The sequence below is a fragment of the Neoarius graeffei genome, chromosome 7, assembly GCF_027579695.1.
Source record: "Neoarius graeffei isolate fNeoGra1 chromosome 7, fNeoGra1.pri, whole genome shotgun sequence".
Lineage (NCBI taxonomy): Eukaryota > Metazoa > Chordata > Actinopteri > Siluriformes > Ariidae > Neoarius > Neoarius graeffei.
Genome location: NC_083575.1, coordinates 23,352,620 through 23,378,724, shown reverse-complemented (window position 1 = coordinate 23,378,724; position 26,105 = coordinate 23,352,620). Strand labels below are relative to the sequence as shown.

Here is a 26,105-nt window from a genome sequence, read left to right as displayed (position 1 = left end):
AGTCTTTACGCCTGACTCGCGACTTCAGTTGGCTCGGTACGCTGAAAATCGGCGTAGTGTGCGGCTAGCTAAAGAGTAATGGATCGGAGTAGTGCCTTGAAAGCGTTAATTATTGTGCAGGTGCTATAGCACCTGCACAATAATTATATTAAATATTATATAATTATAGGTGCTATAAATATATCTCATCTCATCTCATTATCTCTAGCCGCTTTATCCTTCTACAGGGTCGCAGGCAAGCTGGAGCCTATCCCAGCTGACTACGGGCGAAAGGCGGGGTACACCCTGGACAAGTCGCCAGGTCATCACAGGGCTGACACATAGACACAGACAACCATTCACACTCACACCTACGGTCAATTTAGAGTCACCAGTTAACCTAACCTGCATGTCTTTGGACTGTGGGGGAAACCGGAGCACCCGGAGGAAACCCACGCGGACACGGGGAGAACATGCAAACTCCACACAGAAAGGCCCTCGCCGGCCCCGGGGCTCGAACCCAGGACCTTCTTGCTGTGAGGCGACAGCGCTAACCACTACACCACCGTGCCGCCCGCTATAAATATATTTACTTGTTTAATTTTAGAAGCCCAACTACTGCTCCAAGAGCACAGGCGATGTGATTAGGGGGTAGGATTTGGGGAAATAATGCCATCTACAGGTTTGGAATGCTTATGAATGTGATTGAAAACGCAGATGTTCAGTTATGTGTGGAAGGGATTTTTTTCGAAGACGAGGTGGTGTGGATAAAACATTTTTATAAACGGAGGGGAGGGGGGGGGAAATGTTCGGTTTTAAAAATACCCGGCTACGTGTGTACATGGCAAAAGTCTAATCTTCACAACACACGTTTGTGGAAGTGTATCATGGTACAAACAAAGGAGATTTCTGAGGACCTCAGAAAAAGCGTTGTTGATGCTCATCAGGCTGGGAAAGGTTACAAATCCATCTCTAAAGAGTTTGGACTCCACCAATCCACAGTCAGATTGATTGTGTACAAATGGAGGAAATTCAAGACCATTGTTACCTTCCCAAGGAGTGGTCGACCAACAAAGATCACTCCAAGAGCAAGGCATGTAATAGTCGGCGAGGTCACAAAGGACCCCAGGGTAACTTCTAAGCAATCGAAGGCCTCTCTCACATTGGCTAATGTTAATGTTCATGAGTCCACCATCAGGAGAACACTGAACAACAATGGTGTGCATGGCAGGGTTGCAAGGAGAAAGCCACTGCTCTCCAAAAAGAACACTGCTGCTCATCTGCAGTTTGCTAAAGATCATGTGGACAAGCCAGAAGGCTATTGGAAAAAATGTTTTGTGTGGACGGATGAGACCAAAATAGAACTTTTTGGTTTAAATGAGAAGCGTTATGTTTGGAGAAAGGAAAACACTGCATTCCAGCATAAGAACCTTATCCCATCTGTGAAACATGGTGGTGGTAGTATCATGGTTTGGGCCTGTTTTGCTGCATCTGGGCCAGGACGGCTTGCCATCATTGATGGAACAATGAATTCTGAATTATACCAGCGAATTCTAAAGGAAAATGTCAGGACATCTGTCCATGAACTGAATCTCAAGAGAAGGTGGGTCATGCAGCAAGACAACGACCCTAAGCACACAAGTCATTCTACCAAAGAATGGTTAAAGAAGAATAAAGTTAATGTTTTGGAATGGCCAAGTCAAAGTCCTGACCTTAATCCAATCGAAATGCTGTGGAAGGGCCTGAAGCGAACAGTTCATGTGAGGAAACCCACCAACATCCCAGAGTTGAAGCTGTTCTGTACGGAGGAATGGGCTAAAATTCCTCCAAGCCGGTGTGCAGGACTGATCAACAGTTACCTGAAACGTTTAGTTGCAGTTATTGCTGCACAAGGGGGTCACACCAGATACTGAAAGCAAAGGTTCACATACTTTTGCCACTCACAGATATGTAGTACTGTATTGGATCATTTTCCTCAATAAATAAATGACCAAGTATCATATTTTTATCTCATTTGTTTAACTGGGTTCTCTTTATCTACTTTTAGGACTTGTGTGAAAATCTGATGATGTTTTAGGTCATATTTATGCAGAAATATAGAAAATTCTAAAGGGTTCACAAACTTTCAAGCACCACTGTAGCAGAAACAAAAGAATTGTCCTTGCCATTCCAATAATTTCAGAGAGGATTAGATACCTCGTGCTCCTGCTGTGCCTTCAATAACAATTGGTGGCACATGACAGACCATAATCCTTCTCGAAATCCATTAAACATGTAGACTGGACTAGCATACTTCCATGACACCTCATACAGCTGTACGAGATTAAAGAGCCTCTGCAAAACTTGCATTATTACTCCAGAATCTTAGGTTCAACTATTAGCTGGCATCTCTTTTCCAGAACTCTGGTACAGACTTTCACTTTCGACACAAGTGACATGTTGTCTGTATTTGGGCATTTATCACCTTGCCCGCGACGGAGTAAGTGGGGTGAGGTATTGTAATCAGTATGGTTTATAACTTGCGAAAATCAGAGATTTTTGCAAGTATGTTGATCTGTCAGTTTGTCCATTTGTTGGTGCTCTAGCGTCGTCATTTCTTGACCAATCTTCACCAAAATGTACAGGACAACTCACTAGGGTCACACACAGACATCATTAGTTTTTGGTGGGTCAAAGGTCAAGGTCACCAAGGTCAAATCTTGTAAAAACACCTAATCGGCCATAACTTCTGTTTCTTTGTGATTTTCGAAAGTATTGTGCTCTGCATGACTTTTAATTTGTTTGTGTGTGTGTGTGTGTGTGTGTGTGTGTGTCTGTCTGTTGCACCGATTGACTTCAGATTTTCAGGGTAGGTGGGCAATGGTCTATAGATTACCTGATTGAATTTTGGGGGTAATCGGGTAAAGGTGAAGGTCACCGGAAAGGTCAACCTTTCGGTCAAAATAACATTTTCCATTATAACTCAAAAACGGTTGCCGGTAGACAAATGTTTACTATTATGAGCATATAGGAACTCCCATATGGCCTTTCATTTGGCACCATGATCTTTGACCTTGAGTGACCTTGAAAGGTCAAACTCAAGGTAACAGATTTTCAGATGGCTGTAACTTGAAAATGGTTGATGATAGACAGATATTTACCATTATCAACTTAAAGGAAGTGCCATATGGGCTTTCATGTGGCACCATGACCTTTGACCTTGAATGACTTTGAAATGTCAAACTCAAGGTCATGGATTTTCATCAGACTATAACCTGACAGCTCATGATTGAGAAATATTACCATTATCAACATACAGGTATAAAATAAGCGCTGCCAGGGCGAGGTTTGTTTTGCCTGGCAACACTTGTTTTATTAGGTTTGCACTCTTAGTCTCCCTCTTCCAAGTTATTGGATTTGAGGCACCAAATACTGCATTAACACATAAAAGCAAACAAAGCAGGTAGGAGCAACACACAGAGGCAGCCATCCATGGTATCAAATTTATTGGTTCTCTTTATCCATGGAATAAGGCAACTTAAACCAAATTATGAAAACTATTATTCCAAAATTCCTTCTCCAAAACACTTGACAGCCAGTACACAGTGAGGCACTTAGTTTTCTCCTGTGGAAAGGTTTCCATGCCAGATGCGTCACAATTGAAAAGCAACTTGTGTATTGTATTTTCTGTGCTTTTTTCCCCCCTCCTATTTGGCATCGATTCTTCTCATTTCACAGACTGCATTTCCACTAGTACTGCATGAAAACAACTATCTATTCTCTTGCCAATGCTTTTCTAACATGACCACATTGCAGTGTACTCAATTTAACATATAGCAGTAGTGACTATATCTTAAATGACAACCTACTACTGTATTTAGAAGGAAAATCTGGGTATGTTTGAACATTTACTGTAGTTGTTCTAGATTGATAACCTGATTAATTGATCTCTTCATTTATTTAAGGGTGCACCAGGGCCAAGAGGAAGTGCTGGCATTCAAGGTCTTCCTGGCATAGCGGTAAGGAAGTAACTCCCAATAATGTAAACAAATTCTGTGAATTAACAGACACAATATTTGTCACATAATTTGCTTTTATTAGGGGCCTCGTGGAGCAGATGGATACAAGGGGGTTAAAGGAAGTCCTGGGGAGCCTGTAAGGGGCCATTTATTTCAAATTTAATATAATGCACGGTGAGGATAAATAAGTATTCAGACACTTTAGTTTTTACATTCCATGCATGTATTCACAGCAAAATTCCATACACATGATGTCTGTAGCCTTTTTATAAATATGAACAAATAAGTATGTATTCATAAGCATAAAATATGTTTACAAAATGGTATTCAGATATTATATTAAAATATACATGTAAAGATTACTGTAGCAGTTCGTATGGGTGGGTGGAGCACAGAAGGACGGCAGGCCAGAACTGAGTTCACAAAACTCTTTTATTTTCACTTTTCAGTGCAAAATGTCACTCTCTCAGCCATGCACGCACCCGCACACTCAAGTCGTCTGGTTGGGGAGAGAGCCCCTCTGCTCTCGCTCTCTCTCCTTAAATAGGGCGCGGTCACTGGGAAGACACACACAAACAGGTTAATTCATGTCAGGTGTAGTGATTCTGCCACTTACCTTCCCTGACTCCGCCCTCCTGTCACAGACCGGCGCTTGACCACGCCCCTGCTGCCACAATTACATAAAAAGTCCTAGATATACAGTGGATATAAAAAGTGTACACTCCCCGTTAAAAAAATAGTTTTTTTTTTTTCATTTTAATGGGATGTGTATAACCTGTACAATTAATTTGAAAAACAAACAAATCTGTTAGGGGGAAAAACATAAAAAATAAAAAATGTACAATAAGCTGGTTGCATAAGTGTGCACACCCTTAAACTAATACTTTGTTGGAGCTCCTTTTGATTTAATTACAGCGTTCAGTCTTTTTGGGTCGGAGTCTATCAGCCTGCCACATCTAGACTTGGCAATATTTACCCACTCTTCCTTGCAAAAGCACTCCAAACCTGTCAGATTGTGAGGGCATCTCTTGTGCACAGCCCTTTTCAGGTCACCCCACAGATTTTCAATTGGATTTAGGTCTGGGCTCTGGCTGGGGCATTCCAAAACTTTTATTTTCTTCTGGTGAAACCATTATTTTGTTGATTTTGATGTATGCTTGGGGTCATTGTCATGCTGAAAGATGAAATTCCTTTTCATCTTCAGCTTTTGAGCAGAGACCTGAAGGTTTTGGGCCAAAATTGACTGGTATTTAGAACTGTTCATAATTCCCTCCACCTTGACTAAAGCCCCTGTTCCAGCTGAAGAAAAACAACCCCAAAACATGATGCTGCCACCACCATGCTTCACCGTGGGTATGGTGTTCTTTTGGTGATGTGCAGTGTTGTTTTTGCGCCAAACATACCAAAAAGTTCAACCTTGGTTTCGTCCGACCATAACACATTTTCCCACATGCTTTTGGGAGAGTTGGTGTATTTTTTTGTGTGCAAAATTTAGCCGGGCCTGGATGTTTTTCTCAGGAAGAAAGGGCTTCCATCTTGTGACCCAACCCCATAGTCCAGACATATGGAGAATACAGGAGATTGTTGTCACATGTAGTACACAACCAGTACTTGCCAGAAATTCCTGCAGCTCCTTCAGTGTTGCTGTAGGCCTCTTGGCAGCCTCCCTGACCAGTTTTTTTCTTGTCTTTTCATCAATTTTGGAGGGATCTCCAGTTCTCAGTAATGTCATTGCTGTCCCATATTTTCTCCACTTCTTGATGACTGTCTTCACTGTGCTCCATGGTATATCTAATGCCGTGGAAATGTTTTTGTACCCTTCTTCTGACTGATACTTTTCAACAATGAGATCCCTTTGATGCTTTGTAAGCTCTCTGCGAACCCTGGCTTTTGCTGGAGGATGCAACTGAGTAAATGTCAGGAAAATCCTACTAGGAAAGCTGAACTTTATTTGGGGTTAATCAGAGTCATTTTGATTGATGGCAGGTGTGAACCCCAAAAGACTGAATGCTGTAATTAAATCAAAAGGTGCTTCAACAAAGTATTAGTTTAAGGGTGTGCACACTTATGCAACCAGCTTATTGTACGTTTTTTTTTAATGTTTTTCCCCCCAACAGATTTCTTTGTTTTTCAATTGAATTGTACAGGTTATAGGTCACATTAAAGGTGAGAAAAATTTTGAAATGATTTATTGGGGTCTCATTGTTTTTGTTTTTTTGCATCAGAAAAACCTATCATGTTAACGGGGTGTGTACACTTTTTATATCCACTGTAAATGCTGGGGAAAAAGGTTCTTTTGCCATTTGCACCTGCAGCCATGGCCTGAAGGTTAGAGAAGCAGCCCTGGGCTCAAAGGGTCGCTGGTTAGATTCCTGGGACTGGCAGGAAAAATGTGAGGGGAGTTGAGTGAATGAACAGCACTTCCCCCTCCCTCTTTATCATGGCTGAAGCGCTCTTCAGCAAAGCACCTAACCCCTATCTGCTCCCCAGGTGCTGTAGCATAGCTGCCCACTGCTCTGGGTATGTGTGTGTGTGTACTCATTGCTCACTTGTGTGTGCATGTTCACTGCTTCAGATGGGTTAAATGCAGAGGAGGAATTTCACTGTGCCTGAGTGCATGTGTGATAAATAAAAATTCCTTCTCTTCTTTTTCTTCTTCTGCTTCATTGTCTTTGGTTGAGAAGATTTCATGGAAAGCCCACTAATAGATCGGTGACTTGCCCAGGGTGTACCCCACCTCTCACCCAAAGTCAGCTGGGATTGGCTCCAGCTCACCCACAATCCTGATGGATAAATGGTATAGATAATGGATGGATTTCAGGGAACATGTAGCAATCATATTGAATGTGAAGCAGCTTCCTAAAGTTCTCAGGGACAACGTTATTTAAGAAAACAACACTCAAATGGATAGCTACAGAGCCAAATCAAAGACCATAAATACTCCAGTCGGTGCAATCAGTTCAAGAATATGCAGTTAAAAAATTAATCAAACCACAATTAATCAAACCACAATTAATCATCCTGATAGGTGCATCACATAAGATTTCACAATGTGCGACTAATCACAAGAAAGGTAGGAGAGAAACCAGTAGTCACTCAAAAATAGTTGCACGAAGACCTGAAAGCAGCAGGAACAACAGTTACACAGAGAACAATAAGCAATGAACTACACTGCCATCATCTCTATTCCTACACCCCAGGAAAAACTCCACTACTAAAAAGAAATGAGAAACCGTTTGCAAAAACAACAAATTCTGGTCAGACAATACAAAAAGTCAAGTTTATTTTTATAGCGCTTTTAACAATAGATATTGTCGCAAAGCAGCTTTACAGAAAAGACTTCAAACATGAGCTAATTTTATCCCTAATTTATCTCCAATGAGAAGCCTGTGGTGATGGTGGCAAGGAAAATCTCCCTCAGATAACATGAGGAAGAAACCTCGAGAGGAACCAGACTCAAAAGGGAGCCCATCCTCATTTGGGTGATAACAGATAGCGTGATTATAAATAACTTGCTTCTATAACTGTGTCCTACATAGTCACAAAGTGCAACTGTGTAACTAGGAAAATCATTAAGGTTTTAACATGAAGTCTGTTTTGTTGAAGTTATAAACTGTTCATTGATGGAAACTTGAGTGCAAAACCATTCATGACAACTGCAGTCCTAAAGTTAGCTGTAGTCCTCAGTCAAAGGCACGGTGGTGTAGTGGTTAGCACGGTCGCCTCACAGCAAGAAGGTTCCGGGTTCGAACCCAGAACCTTCTGGGCGAGGGCCTTTCTGTGTGGAGTTTCCATGTTCTCCCTGTGTCTGTGTGAGTTTCCTCCGGGTGCTTCGGTTTCCCCCACAATCCAAAGACATGCAGTTAGGTTGACGTGGGGCGGCCTTGGGCTGAGGTGCCCTTGAGCAAGGTACCTGACCCCTGACTGCTCCCCGGGCGCTCTGGTGTGGCTGCCCACTGCTCTGAGTGTGTGTTTGTTCACTGCTTCAGATGGGTTAAATGCAGAGGATGAATTTCACTGTGCTTGAAGTGTGCATGTGATGAATAAAGGCTTCTTCTTCTAAAGGAGCGCTCTTTCGCAATAATTCAGCTCCATAAGTTTGGAGAAATAAAGGTTGTGTGCATGATCCCAACAACATCATTACTTACTTATCCTCTTCTTTCTGAGTGGAAAATAAGGCTGTGACATGTTGACCATTCTGTGCGGTCTTTTGCTACTCTTTGAGCTTCACCTCATATCAGGCCCATCTCTTGGTGCTCAGCCTGGGCCGTTCTACGCCAGGTTGTTTTTGGCTACCTTGGTTGACGCTTACCCGCCGGGGTCCAACAACATCATACCCATAGTGAAATATGTGAGACCATCAAGATACGGGGCTACTTTTGTGCACATGGTACTGGGGCATTACATGGCATCAAAAGAAACCTGTAAAAGAAAACTGAATCTGGGGAGAAGATGGATGTTTCAACAGAAAAATGAACCCAACCATATAGCAAAAATAACACAAGAATGCTTTGCAAAGCCTAGATCATTTCCTGGCTTGAATCCCATTTAAAATTTATGGAGGATTCTGAAATTGCGAGTCCATCAGTGAGACCCTTGTAACCTTGGGAAATTGAAGACATTTTGACAAGAAGAATGCCATAATAGAACCAAAATATTGCAAAAAAAAGTTAATTACTTCTTATCATAGAGCTGTAAAATCGCCAACAACAACAGTTTTGCAAGAAGGGACTAATGTTGGTAATTTTTGGTGTCTGAATACTTTTTTCCTTATAAGATATCTTTACCAAGATAAATCATGTCTGAGCTTTTTTCCACTTTTAATGTGATGTGGCATTAACAAAATCCAAGTGAAAAACAAATAGAAACATTTTAGAGGATTAAAAGATAAAAACTCATGATAACCTGGTTGGATAAGTGTGCACATGTATTTATAATGAGCCATTTTACTGTACTCAGAATTAACCAGTCACACTCAGCTGCATGTTCAAAACTACTTAGCTGTCATCAATAAAGTGATTCTGATTAACCACCCAAAGAACACCATACCCACTGTGAAACATGGTGGTGGCAGCATCATGCTATGGAGCTTCTCATCAGCTGCAACTGCAGCTCTAGTCAAGACAGAGGGAATCATTGATAGCTCCAAATATCAATTTATTCTGCACAAAACCTGCTGGCCACTGTTAGACAGCTGAAGAGCAACTGTAACCTTCCAACATAACACAAAAATGGCTTCAAAAGATGATTAAAGCTTTGGAATGGTCCAGTCAGAACCAAGATCTAAATCCTATCTAAAAAACTTGAGGAAACACTTGAAAAGGGTGTTGTATTGGAGATTTGATTCACAAATTGATAGATCTGAAGCATTTTTGCAAGCAAGAGTGGAATAACATTGCCAAATCGTGATGTACCATGTTGGTAGACTCCTACCCCAAAACACTGGGTGCTGTATTACAATCTTTAAGAGAGTATTAATTCAGGGGTGTGCGCATTTATGCAACCACATTATTCTAAGTTCCCTTCCCACCCCCATAAATGTTTATTTGTTTTTCACTTGAATTTTGTTTTTGCTATATCACATTAACTGCGGAAAAGGACCTGACATGATGTACCTTGTTTTTTTGTTTTACATCACAAAACATAGTAACTTTAACAGGGATGTGTAGACGTTTTTTGTAATTAAAGAAAACATTTCCTCATCTCTCTGCAGGGTGAAAGAGGTGTCCCAGGATTACCTGGCCCTCCAGGTCAACTGGGTGAAAAGGTACTGTAGGCATTTTTTATGTAACATTTGTATCCTCACTTATTTCAGTTGAATGTACCATATGGATCTGTGTAGTTTAAAAGACTGAGAGCAAAAGTGACCAGATCCAAACGGCACACTTGTTTGCAAATAAATTAAAAGTAGATGGCCTTTCGATTTCATAAAATTGGTGAAATTTAGTTCCCTCTGAAATTTGGTCATTGTGATATGTGTTTATTTCTGTAATATCGGGGAAAAAAAGGCCATTTTGTAATTTGAAGGGCTTCCCTAGCAAATAATGTGCATGAAATTTTTTATGGCAGCTGGCATCCAGTGTTGCATTACTGCCATCTACAGGTTTACCTTGATCGTGCACTGACGGTTACATCATTCTGTCGCTAAACGAACAGCTGATCACACCGAGGTGCTCGCTGACCGCCGATATTTTTTAGTTTGGTCCTGCGTTTCCTTTCCTTCACAAAATGTCTTTTCTTCTTGCTTTCCGTTACTGTAGTCGGCCTTTCACGTTTCATTCGCACACTCATGTCCTCCATTGTTCTCTCCTGTTTCAAATTCCTATCCCACAATGCCTTGCGTGAACGGGGAAAGCCCACCACATGATGCATGATGTAGTATCTTGTATTGCGTCATGGTGAAGCAGGAAAAAATAACAGAGAATTTAGGGCCATGTAGCCCTAAATTCATTAATTGTTCTATTTTTAAAAAAATAAAATAAAATTGAAAGTCTGTGATTCGAATTCAGTAGCTTTCGGTCCACTGAACAAAAATAATTGGGTGTCAGGGAAAATTCTTTTTATGACCTATATTTGAAAAATCTGAAAGGCAGTACAGCTTTAACAAAACTTACAGTAACTCTAGGCTTAATGCCATAGATATCTGGGTAGCTCCTTATTCCTATGCCCAGGCATTCCAAGACTCCTTCAAAAAAAGCAGGGGAAATAGTTGCTCCCTTGAGTAGACCAAACATGGATATGACAAGTATATAAACAGGGAAGGAATAGTTCCCTGACTAAATAGGGAAGTGGCTAGGACAGTGATGAAAAAAAGGTGCGGTAAATAACTGTGTCTGTTAACACAATGGAAAATGCAAGTTTGGTTGGCTCAAATGCTATTGCTAGAGCTTAGTTACTGGCTGGCAGTACCCAGGTTGGACTTTTGTACACAGGCCCATTAATCACGAGATGATTGAAATACAAATTAAATATTTGAGGCAGAAGGCTATCTTTAAGTCCACAAAGTTGGGGATTAAAACTACAAACTAGACAGAGGACATGCTGCAAAAACCCAGAAACAAAGCCAGAGCACAGAGTCAAGTTTATTTGTATAGCGCTTTTTGAGTGACCGAACCTCCAAAGCACATTCACAAGCTTCAGGGGATCCTGCCATTGTTTCGGAAAAGAGGTGGTTGACAGGACTCTGGTTTCCCCCTTGTAACTCTGGAACTTGATAACGTCAGATCAGTGACTACAGAGCACACTGTTCACAGGGTACCATTGTATAATGCCAAACAAAGGGATCCAGCCCACATAGCTGTGAGACCCAAGACAATTGGCTATACTTTTTATTGAAGTGTAGTCACTACTAGAGAAAAAAGCCATAGAGGTAGTATACAAGCCAGGACACCTGGCTGTGTTCTTTTCAAATTATTTTCTGATTAAAAAAAAAACAAAACCCACAGGATTTGCCAAATTCTGTCTCGAGGAGACTTAAATATCTTCTTTACATGACTGCCATTCTACATTATTGGTTTATGATCCTAAATCTTTAAGATGCACATTTCCACATTCCAGTCATACAGATGATTTCTTCACTTCCACATAAAGGGTAAAGGGCAGTTCATGCTTGAAACACGACTTTGTGTGCAGCAGCAGAGGCAACATGAGCAGCATTGTTCCCATACTCTCCTGTGCACTTTATGTACACATTGAGTGTTAAAAGGGAAACCAGATGGCACATGAAAAGTGACTTCCCTGTCCATCTGATATCCAATTTGAACTGTAAACTGTTGAGAGATTTCATCTTCAGTAATGTTAAAACACACCGATGAGCTTTGCTAAAACCATCATCATGATTGTTATCATGAGTGGCATCTTAAATCGAAAATTCAAAAGCACTTACTAATCTAGAAAATCTGAAAGTCTGGTACACAAAACAGACTTTTCAGTAGGTTTGAAGACGATGTGAGTTTTTTTTTCCATTCAGACACTAAACTTAAATTATTGCTCATACTCAAAAAAGTGTCTAGAATAGTACACAAGTATGCAGTTTGAGACACAGTGCTACTTTGTTTAGTCAGTTGCAGACATTGTCACAGGATGTTGTACTGTCCCCACAATTTATATTGGTATTGCATCATGTGGATGTGTAGCATTAATTTCAGAGGATATGCACAATGTGTATGCATACATGTAATTAAAAGCAAGCATCATCCAGTCTTCAGAAGAGTGACATATCGGTCATAAAAGGACATAATTGTCCTACACTTTGGGTTAGCTTTAGCATCCAGACTGTTCACAAAGTCTGAGTTGCCTGAAAGCCCAGGGACTGTGGGTCTCAAAATATGTGTAAACATGAGGAGGTGTTGTGAATCTTAATGATTTTGAAATAGTCTTTACTAATTCAAAAAGGAACTGCCTTGGAGGTGCAGAATGTAACAAAATCAGAACACAAGGTTCTATGTTAGTAGCCTCAGACACTTTCATCACCCCCAGCGTTAAATGTGTATATATATATATATATATATATATCTCATCTCATCTCATTATCTGTAGCCGCTTTATCCTGTTCTACAGGGTCGCAGGCAAGCTGGAGCCTATCCCAGCTGACTACGGGCGAAAGGCGGGGTACACCCTGGACAAGTCGCCAGGTCATCACAGGGCTGACACATGGACACAGACAACCATTCACACTCGCGGTCAATTTAGAGTCACCAGTTAACCTAACCTGCATGTCTTTGGACTGTGGGGGAAACCGGAGCACCCGGAGGAAACCCACGCGGACACGGGGAGAACATGCACACTCCGCACAGAAAGGCCCTTGCCGGCCATGGGGTTCGAACCCGGACCTTCTTGCTGTGAGGCGACAGCGCTAACCACTACACCACTGTGCCGCCCTATATATATATATATATATATATATATATATATATATATAAAAATGAGATGAGATATATAATCCAAAGGCGGTAATACAGGCCAGGTACGACAATAGACACCTTCATCACCCCCATTGTTAAATGTGTGTGTATATATATATATATATATATATAAAATCTCCTTCTCACCCCCGGGCGGGGGGGTGGTATCCATGTCATCCTCAAGCTTGGGTCCTCTACCAGAGGCCTGGGAGTTTGAGGGTTCTGCGCAGTATCTTCGATGTTCCTAGTACTGTGCTCTTCTGGACTGAGGCTTCAGATGTTGTTCCTGGGATTTGCTGGAGCCACTCTCCCAGTTTGGGGGTTACTGCCCCAAGTGCCCCCACTACCACGGGGACCACGCAACCCTTGACCTTCCACATCCGTTCCAGCTGCTCTTTCAACCCTTGATACTTCTCAATTTTCTCATGTTCCTTCTTCCTGATGTTGGCGTCAGCTGGGATCGCCACATCTATCACCACTATATATATATATATATATATATATATATATATAGAGTGGTGATAGATGTGGATATATATATATATATATATATATATATATATATATATATATAATCCAAAGGCGATAATACAGGCCAGGTACGACAATATAAGGAAATAATTACATAGACACGAGTGTTTTACTGGGAAATATGCCACTCATATTTTTCATATGAACTGCATCCGGGACACTGAGAACTACAGCCGTGACATATTTTTCAATATGCCACTCGTGACGAAACGGATAAATTATTTTGATAATTTTGGGTACTTTTTGTTTGTGAATGTGTCTCTATAATAAAAAGAAAATCACATGTTGGCTTGAAGATATGAAGTTTATCTTTTCATGTTGAAAAACTCATTTTTTCATACAAAATACATCACGGATCTGATTGATATATTTAAATAATATTGCTGGCTTTTTTCATGGTATATCAGATATATTCCATTTGGCTAGTATGATACTGAATGAGTCAAAGACAAGTCACCTTCCAGCCGGTGTAGCATTCATTAGTGCGACAGTGAAGTCACCTTCCAGCCGGTGTAGCGTTCATCAGCGTGTCAGTGAAGTCACCTTCCAGATGCTATAGTGTTCATCAGTAGCACAGGATAACAACCAAGAAACTAAGATTTTTGTCTTCAGACTCTTCTTCCACGCACACTTGCCACAGCATTTTTCACTCAGAATTAAGTATTCATTTCCCAATGTAATTTACTTAGTTACTTTTAAAATCAACATCAGCAACTACACACAACAGAGCGACCTGGCAGTCAAAATTATTTCAAACCCTTCTGCTTTTAATGAAGCAAACCTCACTACCCTCACTTCGGCTAGCGCAGAAGTTTTACATCTCCGACATGTTTCTTTTCCAGTTTTTTGGTGTCCATTGGTATGTTTTTCTCTTGTAAATATGTGTGAAGAATATATAATGAAGTTTTGGTAGCCTTTCGAGTGTTCAGCGCATCTTCAGTTTGAGTTTTCAGTTTATTTATTTAGTGCTTAAACCTAGCACTGGATTAGCTTCATCTTCTCTCTTTCCCAGCTGACAAAGAAATGATTGTGCGCATGTGCAGCAGAAAAGTTTTGTCATTGGATCTTTGCATGAGCTCCAATGTGTGACGACGTGTTGTCTTGGTGACGTGCAATATTGTAACAATGTTGTACGCTCATTCTCCATTGGGGAGAGTGGCGTAATACATGGAGGATAAGCGATATGATAATATTGCATGCCATCAATAAACCCACTAGAAGGGAATAGAATACATGTTTTTATTCCATGGAAAACGTCGCCTGTATCTATAATAATTCCAGATATTTCACTCTGATGATGTCACTCCCAGTGTTTTACTGCTGACTAGACGTGCGTTATCAAAATGGCGATCTGGTTCAAAATTCTTTTGATTAACTTGCATATTTTTTGTGGACGTGTCCACATAAAGAACATTACATGGTGGTGCAAAGATATGAAGTTTATCTTCTTGTGTTGAAAGTATTTCACTTGTTTGCTTACCTCACTCATGATGTATACATTCACCACTCAAACATAAACTTCATATCTTTGCGCCACCATGTAACATCCTTGATGCATTGTTATATTATTGCAAATGATCAAAAATACATGCTAATTCTATTAAGGATTGTGTGGTACATAATTAGGATTCTTTTAAAAGCCTACACATTCAACATCTTTATATATAATAATCTACTTTAATGGATTAATTTTACTTCTTGAAATATCTGCAACTATAGCCAAATAAATATTAATACAATATTGTACTGTAACTACTATTAACCTTATAGATGTTTTCTTTCTTTTTTTTTCAATAAACGTTCTTTCCCCATTTTCATAGGGGGCAACTGGCTCTCCAGGCAGGCAAGGGATGCCAGGCAAAGATGGGCAACAGGTACAAAGTCATACAAATATCATGGGTAGTTTTGCAAGTTTTCATATGCATTTGGGAAAAAGTAGACAAAAACAAAATGAATCGATGTCCATGAATGTCAAATTTACAGATATTATCTTTATTACAGGGCGAAAAGGGAAACAGCGGATCTGTTGGTCCACCTGGATATCCAGGGCAACCTGTATGTGTGCAGTTTTATCATTTATTCTTGTGTTAATTGTTAGCAAACAAACAGTAAGCACTTGTTTGTTTTTCAACAGGGGACACATGGAAGAGATGGAAAAGATGGAATTCCAGGAGGGCCTGGGCAAAAGGTCTGCACTGAGCAAAAGTTTAAGAGAAAAAAGCATACACATGTTTAGATATTAATGATCTACAATTTGAGAGCATGGACCACTGGGGTTCTTTGGCAAGGCCAGTTTCTATGAATTTTACTGTCTTACTAGAGTGAATTCAATATGGCTTTGTGCTGTTAATTCATGGCTCACACAATTTCCTTCTCAATTTGGAATTATGCTTTCTGTTTTCATGCATTTTCTAAAGAGCAAATAGTTTTCTTAGCTGAGCAATACAATATAGGTAGCTGTCCACATTATGAATCGCTGATTTATATCTTTGAAATGCTTACTGGATCCATCCATCCATTATCTGTAGCCGCTTATCCTGTACAGGGTCGCAGGCAAGCTGGATCCTATCCTAGCTGACTATGGGCGAGAGGTGGGGTACACCCTGGCTAAGTTGCCAGGTCATCACAGGGCTGACACATAGAGACAAACAACCATTCACACTCACATTCACACCTACGGTCAATTTAGAGCCACCAGTTAACCTAACCTGCATGTCTTTGGACTGTGGGGGAAACCAGAGCACCCAGAAGAAACCCACACAGACACAGGGAGAACATACAAACTCCACACAGAAAGGCCCTTGTCGGCCACTGGGCTCGAACTCAGGACCTTCTTGCTGTGAGGCAAGTGCTAACCACTACACCACCGTGCTGCCCTTTCAGTCAATTCGCTTTGCATAACATAAATAGAATGGGAAGCCATGCCTAAACACATATTGTGTTAAGCCTTGTTAGTACAGTGGGTAGTGCGCCAGTCTCATAATCTGAAGGTCATGAGTTTGATCCTCACACGAGGCAACAGAGTTTTAGGGTGGCACGGTGGTGTAGTGGTTAGCAGTGTCACCTCACAGCAAGAAGGTTCTGGGTTCGAGCCCAGTGGCTGACAGGGGCCTTTCTATGTGGAGTTGGCATGTTGACCGCATGGGTTTCCTCCGGGTGCTCTGGTTTCCCCCACAGTCCAAAGACATGCAGTTAGGTTAACGCAGGGCAACACTTGTTACCATGTATGTACAGTGGTGCTTGAAAGTTTGTGAACCCTTTAGAATTTTCTATATTTCTGCATAAATATGACCTAAAACATGATCAGATTTTCACACAAGTCCTAAAAGTAGATAAACAGAACCCAGTTAAACAAATGAGACAAAAATATTATACTTGGTCATTTATTTATTGAGGAAAATGATCCAATATTACATATCTATGAGTGGCAAAAGTAAGTGAACCTCTAGGATTACCAGTTAATTTGAAGGTGAAATTAGACTCAGGTGCTTTCAATCAATGGGATGACAATCAGGTGTGAGTGGGCACCCTGTTTTATTTAAAGAACAGGGATCTATCAAAGCCTGATCTTTACAACACATGTTTGTGGAAGTGTATCATGGCATGAACAAAAGAGATTTCTGAGGACCTCAGAAAAAGTGTTGTTGATGCTCATCAGGCTGGAAAAGGTTACAAATCCATCTCTAAAGAGTTTGGACTCCACCAATCCACAGTCAGACAGATTGTGTACAAATGGAAGAAATTCAAGACCATTGTTACCCTCCCCATGAGTGGTCGACCAACAAAGATTACTCCAAGAGCAAGGTGTGTAATAGTTGGCGAGGTCACAAAGGACCCCAGGGTAACTTCTAAGCAACTGAAGGCCTCTCTCACATTGGATAATGTTAATGTTCATGAGTCCACCATCAGGAGAACACTGAACAATAATGGTGTGCATGGCAGGGTTGCAAGGAGAAAGCCACTGCTCTCCAAAAAGAACATTGCTGCTCGTCTGCAGTTTGCTAAAGATCATGTGGACAAGCCAGAAGGGTATTAGAAAAATGTTTTGTGGATGGATGAGGCCAAAATAGAACTTAATGTTGTAAATGAGAAGCGTTATGTTTGGAGAAAGGAAAACACTGCATTCCAGCATAAGAACCTTATCCCATCTGTGAAACATGGTGGTGGTAGTATCATGGTTTGGGCCTGTTTTGCTGCATCTGGGCCAGGATGGCTTGCTATCATTGATGGAACAATGGAATCTAAATTATACCAGCGAATTCTAAAGGAAAATGTGAGGACATCTGTCCATGAACTGAATCTCAAGAGAAGGTGGGTCATGCAGCAAGACAACGACCCTAAGCACACAAGTTGTTCTACCAAAGAATGGTTAAAGAAGAATAAAACTAATGTTTTGGAATGTCCAAGTTAAAGTCCTGACCTTAATCCAATCAAAATGTTGTGGAAGGACCTGAAGCGAGCAGTTAATGTGAGGAAACCCACCAACATCCCAGAGTTGAAGCTGTTCTGTATGGAGGAATAAGCTAAAATTCCTCCAAGCCAGTGTGCAGGACTGATCAACAGTTACTGGAAATGTTTAGCTGCAGTCATTGCTGCACAAGGGGTCACACCAGATACTGAAAGCAAAGGTTCACATACTTTTGCCACTCACAGATATGTAATATTGGATCATTTTCCTCAATAAATAAATGACCAAGTATGATATTTTTGTCTCATTTTTTTAACCGGGTTCTCTTTATCTACTTTTAGGACTTGTGTGAAAATCTGATGATGTTTTAGGTCATATTTATGCAGAAATATTGAAAATTCTAAAGGGTTCACAAACTTTCAAGCACCACTGTATGTGTTCACTGGTTCAGATGGGTTAAATGCAGAGGAAACGTGCTCAAGTCCATGCTTGAGTGTACATGTGATAAACAAAGGCTTCTTGTTTTATTCTTGCCTGTAATGACACATGTGTTGCCCACTATGTATATGTATATATTCTCCATTCATGCCCAGCTCTCAGCTCTTCACATTGCTAAGAATGCATCACATCTGTCCAACTTTTACTTTAATACTAAACTTTCCATTCAGCTAGGTGCTGCCTGGTTAGAATGACAGCAATCTCGGCATCACACTGAACATTTTTTTTGGATGTGCTTGCCAATGTTTTTGAGCATGTTCTAGCAAGTCTTCAAACTAGCTGCTCTTAAGCATGCTGATGCCTGTCTAGCATGTGTTTGCAATCAAAAAGTCAGACGTTATTCACTACCCTCAGGGTTTTAGTTTCTTTCTTCTTCTTTTTTTGATGAGAATGATCAGGACAGCACCTGCTTGTTGTGCCTGGGGATGGTCCATAATAGAAAAGCTCCTGGTGCGGCTTTATGCGTGTGCTTATTGCCAAATCGGGTCATCCCTTTCCAGGTGTTCTCTTGTGCCCTTCTTGTATTAAAGGGTCCATCATGCTTGAATTGGTGATTGACAGTTTCGGACATGACACTCAAGCCTCATGAACATACACACTCCAATTTTGACCTACTGCACAAACTCAGTCAAGATGGCAACTTTCAATTAGACCAAATTTAGACTTCAAAACCTCACAATCGGAGTCAATGCCATGTTGTCCACCCTTATACAGTCCGGTCCATAAGTATTTGGACAGCGACACAAATTTTTGTAATTTTGCCTCTGTGCATGACCACAATGAGTTTAAAATGAAGTGATCAAGATCTGACTGAAATGTACAATTTCAGCTTTAATGCAAGACATTTAACAAAAAATATGGCATTAACCCTTTAGGAATTAAATACATTCTTTCACAGGTTCAAACATAATCGGACAATTGACTGATACGCAGTTTCACACTGCAAAAAATGCAAGGGAAAATATCTTGAAAATAGTTGAAACGATCTAGCATTTCCTATTAGAAGAATACAAGACATCAATTCTGAGATTATTAAACCTCATTCTAGATTGCAACCAACTTATTCTAAAATGTCTTATCAAGTAAAAATATCTGTCCATGCAGCAAGATAATTTCACTAGTATTAAGTAATTTTCTCCTCAAATTCAGTTTTCAATTTTTTGCAGGGCATAGCCAGTTATGACCTGTTTCCTTGTTATTTCATGACAAGGAGAGAAAAGGTCTGGACTTAATTCCAAGTGTTGAATTCAAATTTGGCAGCTGTTCATGGGGACTCTCAATATGCAGTCCAAAGAAGTGTCGATGCAAGTGAAGTAGGCTGAAACAACAAAATGGACCTATCAGAGAGACAGCAGAAATTTTAGGAGTGGCCAAATCAGCAATCAGCAACTTTAAGTACATTCTTAAAGTGTAGGCAATGCCTTATTGTAATGCTTTAAAATGAATATATATATATATATATATATATATATATATATATATATATATATATATATATATATATATATATATATAATGTAACGACCAAAATGAAGTAATAAAGCAGGGGGAAAATAATATTAATTATTTCTTATTTTATTATCAAGCACAAAACTATCGATAAATTGCGGCTTCCGGATCCTAGAAAAAGGCAGCCTTGCCTCAAGGCTAATGTCGCATGACATCACACGTTATCAACCAGACCTGGTTATCTGGGTCATTTCAGTTCATCTGACTCCATGCTTGTTTACTTACTGAAATTGGATATTGTTGTTGGACTCTTTCAAAAATAATGATGTGAATGTGCTGTGTTGTGTTTGGATGTTCAAATCCATTACAATAGGACATTCAGTTCACCAATTTCCGAGAAATGACACTAATCTAAAGCGACAGTAGGTGAGGGTTGTGCCAATGAAGCGTGCAGATTTCGTGTCGCCTACTAATAATAAATCTGATTAATCAAGTGTTCATCACCACCAGAACGACCACATGGGAATTACTGGAGCAAAAAAGAAACCCATTTATTTAATAAATGACATTTGATCTGACATTTGGACAGTTCATCGATTCCCCTATTATCACACACACACACACACACACACACACACACACACACACACACACACACACACACAGGATTATGAGCAACATTTACACGCTCTCGACATCCGATCTTATCATATCTGATGCACTTTAACAGGAAGAAAAATGTGCGTACAATCATCATTAATTATTAACTGAAACATGTTAAATGCGGGCGGCACGGTGGCGTAGTGGTTAGCGCTGTCGCCTCACAGCAAGAAGGTCCGGGTTCGAGCCCCGTGGCTGGTGAGGGCCTTTCTGTGCGGAGTTTGCATGTTCTCCCCGTGTCCGCGTGGGTTTCCTCCGGGTGCTCCGGTTTCCCCCACAGTCCAAAGACATGCAGGTTAGGTTGACTGGTGACTCTAAATTGACCGTAGGTGTGAATGTGAGTGTGAATGGTTGTCTGTGTCTATGTGTCAGCCCTGTGATGACCTGGCGACTTGTCCAGGGTGTACCCCGCCTCTCGCCCATAGTCAACTGGGATAGGCTCTAGCTTGCCTGCGACCCTGTAGAGCAGGATAAAGCGGCTAGAGATAATGAAATGAGATGAGATGTTAAATGCAGGCGGCAGGGTGGTGTAGTGGTTAGCACTGTTGCCTCACAGCAAGAAGGTCCGGGTTTGAGCCCCGTGGCCGGCGAGGGCCTTTCTGTGCGGAGTTTGCACATTCTCCCCGTGTCTGTGTGGGTTTCCTCCGGGTGTTCCAGTTTCCCCCACAGTCCTAACCTGTAAGACAGGTTAGGCTAATTAGTGGCTCTAAATTGACCATAGGTGTGAATGTGAGTGTGAATGGTTGTTTGTCTCTGTGTCAGTCCTGCGATAACCTGGCGACTTGTCCAGAGTGTACCCCGCCTCTTGCCCATAGTCAACTGGGATAGGCTCCAGCTTGCCTGCGACCCTGTAGAACAGGATAAGTGGCTACAGATAATGGATGGTTGGATGTTAAATGCTCTCAGATTGCAGTATTGCAAGACTCGATTTGTTTTTAGTTTTGTTCAGGAAAACATGATGAATGGTAGCCACCGCATTCTGCACATCTATCTATCTATCTATCTATCTATCTATCTATCTATCTATCTATCTATCTATCTATCTATCTATCTATCTCGCCATCTCTCACGCGCTACAGAGTAAGACTGTCATGAATTGAGTGAACTGGCAGTTTCTCATCTTGGGGGCTTGAAAAGATAACCATGTACTCCGGAATATCCTTGATAACAATCTGCCCCTTCATCCGCTATATAAGAATCCCAATCACTATCAGAATTCTCTCTAAAACGTGATTCCATATTGAGACTGGTCTAACCACTGTTGTGCACATGAACGGAATTGATACTTGGATTGTTACATGTGTGATGTCACGCACCCCTCCGGGATCTTCCAGGTCAGTCTCGGCAGATTCTGTGAAAATTGGCTGATCTTATTGATTTTCCATTAATTTATGGTCTTTTGGATCAGCTATGGTTCAAAAACACATGGTCAATCGACATAATGATTGTGGCTTTGTACAAGGAAAAAAGTGTGGTTTGGGGCATTACATTCACTTTAAAAAGAAGGAATTGTCACCCATGGTGAACATGGGCATGCATGGCTGCCAATGGACCTGGGTCACTGGTGTTTATTGATAATGTAAGTGCTGATAGAAATAGCAGGATGAATTCTCAAGTATATAGAGCTCCTTTCTGCTAACATTTAGGCAAATACTGCAAAACCGATAGGACAGTGCTTCACAGTGCAATGGAATGTTCTTAAATGGCTGAGTCAGTCAAACCAATTTAGCTGCTTTTCATTTACTGCAGACAAAATTGAAGGCAGAAAGATGCACAAACAAGCAACAACTAAAGGCAGATGCAGTAAAAGCCTGGCAAAGCATCTGAAGGGAGATAACAAGTATTTGGTGATGTTCATGGGCTCTAGACTACAGGCAGTCATTGATGGCAAAGGATTTGCCTCAAAGTATTAACACTGTTATTTATAGTTATAATTATGTTAGTTTGTCCAACTTCTTTTAGCCTGTGAAAATGGATGGGCTATGATGCCTCAATGGTTAATGCAATATTTATTAAAGCTGAAAGTCTACACAGCAATCACATGTTGATTGCTTCATTTTACAAGCATTGTGGTGGTGTACAGAGGCAAAATGACAAAAATGTTGTCAGTGTCTAAATACTTATGGACCTGATTGTATATACATTTACTGGTACCAGCTGAAGGGTCAAGCCTAAACACTCAGGGCTTGTCCCCCAACAGAATTGCTGCAACTTGCTTTAGCCTTAGCTACAATATCTTGCAAAAGTATTCATCCCCCTTGGTGTTTGTTCGGTTTTGTTCTATTACAAGCTGTAATTAAAATGGATTTTTGGAGGGTTGGCACCATTTGATTTACACAACATGCCTACAACTTTAAAGGTGAAAATTGTTGTTTTATTGTGACACAAACAATAATTAAAATGAAAAAAAAAAAACCCAAACAGAAATCTGGAGTGTGCATAGGTATTCACCCCGCCAAAGTCAATACTTTGTACAGCCACCTTTTGTTGCAATTACAGCTGCAAGTCGGGGTATATCTCTATTAGCTTAGCACATCTAGTCACTGGGATTTTTGCCCATTCCTCAAGGCAAAACTGCTCCAACTCCTTCAAGTTAGACAGGTTGCATTGGTGTACAGCAATCTTCAAGTTATGCCACAGATTCTCAATTGGATTGAGGTCTGGTCTTTGATTAGGCCATTCCAAGACATTTAAATGTTTCTCTTGAAACCACTCCAGTGTAGCTTTAGCAGTATGTTTAGGGTCATTGTCCTGCTGGAACGTGAACCTTCATCCCAGTCTCAAACCTGTGGCTGACTCAAACAGGTTTTCCTCCAGGATTGCCCGGCATTTAGTACCATCCATCTTTCCTTCAGTCCTGACCAGCTTCACAGATTGTACAGCTTGAAGTGGTCCTATGGACAGATACTCCCATCTCCACTGTGGATCTTTGCAGCTCCTTCAGTGTTATCTTTGGTGTCTTTGTTGCATGTCTGATTAATGCCCTCCTTGCCTGGTCTATGAGTTTTGGTGGGTGGCCTTCTCTAGTGGTGCCATATTCTTTCCATTTTGCTAAAATGGATTTAATGGTGCTTCCTGGGATATTCAAAGTTTGGGATATTTTTTATAACCCAACTCTGATCTATACTTCTCCACAACTTTGACTCTGATCTGTTTTGAGTGCTCCTTGATTTTCATGTTGCTTTCTTAGGGTAGTATCTCAGTGGGCTGCGACAGCCCGTGACTAGTTGGAGACACAACAATTGCGATAAAATATGTGAATTAGCGACAATTTTCACTTGGAATCACACTGAATTGATATTTGCATATTTTACTGCAATTGTTGTGTCTCCAACTAGTCGCAGGCTGTCGCAGCCCGGCTTTCCCTCAGCAGGCAGGGAAGTAGAGGAAGCATCATGGAAACTGACTTGTGAAGGGTTCACGACGGCTTTGCGACACCAGCAACGCATTTGCGGCTATTTTGAGAGAAAATTTGTCGCACAAATTTTTTTTAACATGTTAAAAATTTCAGCAACGAAGGAACGACACTTTGTGACTCATGTGAGGAAATTGAGAAGCCCCGCAAATGTGTTTCAAGACACTTTTGAAACTCTCTCGCGAATGACGTTCGCAATTTGTCGCAAGCTGTCACAGCCCAGTGAGATACCGGCTTTAGTAATGTTGCAGAGTCAGGGTCCTTCCAGAACAGGTTGCTTTATACAGACAGCATGTGACAGATCATGTGACACTTTGATTGCGCACAGGTGGATCTTAATCTTAATAGGTATTAACGTGACTTATGAAGTGAATTGGTTGGACTAGCTCTTATTTAGAGGTTTCATAGAAAAGGGGGTGAATACCTATGCACACTCCAGATTTCTTTTTTTTTCATCTTCTTGTTTGTATTGCAATAAAACAACAATTTTCACCTTTAAAGTGGTGGGCATGTTGTGTAAATCAAATGATGCTAACCCTCCAAAAATCCATTTTAATTCCAGCTTGTAATGCAACAAAACAGGACAAACACCAAGGGGGATGAATACTTTTGCAAGACACTGTAACTCCCTGGCATTTGGGCTTCAGGACTTCTATCCTCCTCTGTTTGATTCTGAGCAGGACAGGAAGCTGCATTTACGTACACAGTTACTGGTTTCTTTTGCTAATCAAGCTCATGCAGTGCCTCTCCTATATAATTGTAGAGACCATCTCCCTGGCTTATCGAAGCAAGATTAGTCCAGTGGCTGGAGCAGATCTTAGTACCCTGCCCCATTGCTTTCCTTCATACATTTATGTTTTTAGTGCTTGGAGGTCTATGAAAGTATATCCATTTATATCCATGCCATTCCAAGTGAATCAACTGAATACTAAGTAAAACATTTTCATGGCTCTTGAAGAACAGGAAGGAGGTATAACACTACACCACACTGCAGTCACAGCTCCATGAAGTACTGAACTAATAGGAGATGGTGGCAACATGGTGTATACAGTTGACATGACCCTCTACATCACCACACATCATCTGCTTTATAGGTGTGGATAGATGTGTCTTCAGACAGACATGTGAAGACCTTACCTCTGTTATACCTCTCATGTCCTTGGCTGTGAAAGTGTTTGTTTATATGTATAGCCTAAAGTTTTTTAATGTTCACAATCGCTTATTTTAGTGTTTTATTACTGGTTTATCACAATGTATCATCTAACTGATTCATCATCTTATCTCTAAAAACCTATGAAATGTTGATCACTTTATGATACACATGCAGTCCCCTTCAAAGGTTGTGGATCAGCAAGGCCAATGTTTTTGCTTTTACTATACACTGAAGACATTTGGGTTTGAGAACAAAAGATGAATGAGACAATTTCAGCTTTTATTTCTTGATGTTTATATTTGATGTGTTATACAACTTAGAACATGGCACCTTTGGTGGCAGACCACCCAAATTTACATGAGCAAAAATAGGAGAACAGATATTTTCTTTAATATACTTTAAAACTAACACTTAATATTGTGCTGCTTTTCCTGGATTATACTGCAGCTTCTTTCAATTGTTTTGTTGTTTTTTTTAGGGGGATTGTCCCTTCTGGTTCCTCTTCAGGATGTAAAATACATGCACAATTAGCCAGTCTATTACTTTCCAGGTTTCTCCCCTGATGATGTCCTTTGTTGTGTTGGTAGTGTGTTTGGGTCATTATCTTGCTCCATGATGATGTTCGTCCCAAATTTATGGGATGCATTTCTCTGTGAACTGGCAAACAGAATCTTTCTGTAGACTTCTGAATTCATTCTGCTGCTACCGTCATGAGTTCCATCACCAGTAAAGATTAATGAGCCAATTCCAGAAACAGCCATGCAAGCTCAAGCCATGACACTACCTCCACCATGCTTGACTGATGAGCTTGTATGGTTTGGATCATAAGCTGATCCTTTCTTTCTCTTCACTTTTGCCTTTCCGTTACTTTGGTAGTGGTTAAGCTTGGTTCCAAAACCTTTGTTTATTATTGCTGTATTTCTTTGCAAAATCTGGCCTTCTGATTCTTACTGCTGATGAGTGGTTTACATCTTGTGGTGTGGCCTCTATATTTCTGCTCTCAAAGTCTTTCTCAAATTGTGGATTGTGATACATTCGCCCATGGCCTGTGGAGGCTGTTGATGTCACAGACTTGGTTTGGGGGTTTTCTTTGCAGCTCTTACAATGTTTG

General features: G+C 40.7%; 1 protein-coding gene across 1 annotated transcript in view; it reads left to right on the top strand.

Annotated features, from left to right (window-relative positions):
- col21a1 (collagen, type XXI, alpha 1) overlaps positions 1 to 26,105 on the top strand; it is a 155,474-nt gene that overhangs the window by 45,273 nt on the left and 84,096 nt on the right. The window contains exons 11-16 of the mRNA XM_060924923.1: positions 3,924 to 3,977; positions 4,060 to 4,113; positions 9,691 to 9,744; positions 15,232 to 15,285; positions 15,413 to 15,466; positions 15,546 to 15,599. Of these exons, the coding sequence (XP_060780906.1) occupies positions 3,924 to 3,977; positions 4,060 to 4,113; positions 9,691 to 9,744; positions 15,232 to 15,285; positions 15,413 to 15,466; positions 15,546 to 15,599 (324 nt within the window). The remainder of the gene's footprint in view (positions 1 to 3,923; positions 3,978 to 4,059; positions 4,114 to 9,690; positions 9,745 to 15,231; positions 15,286 to 15,412; positions 15,467 to 15,545; positions 15,600 to 26,105) is intronic.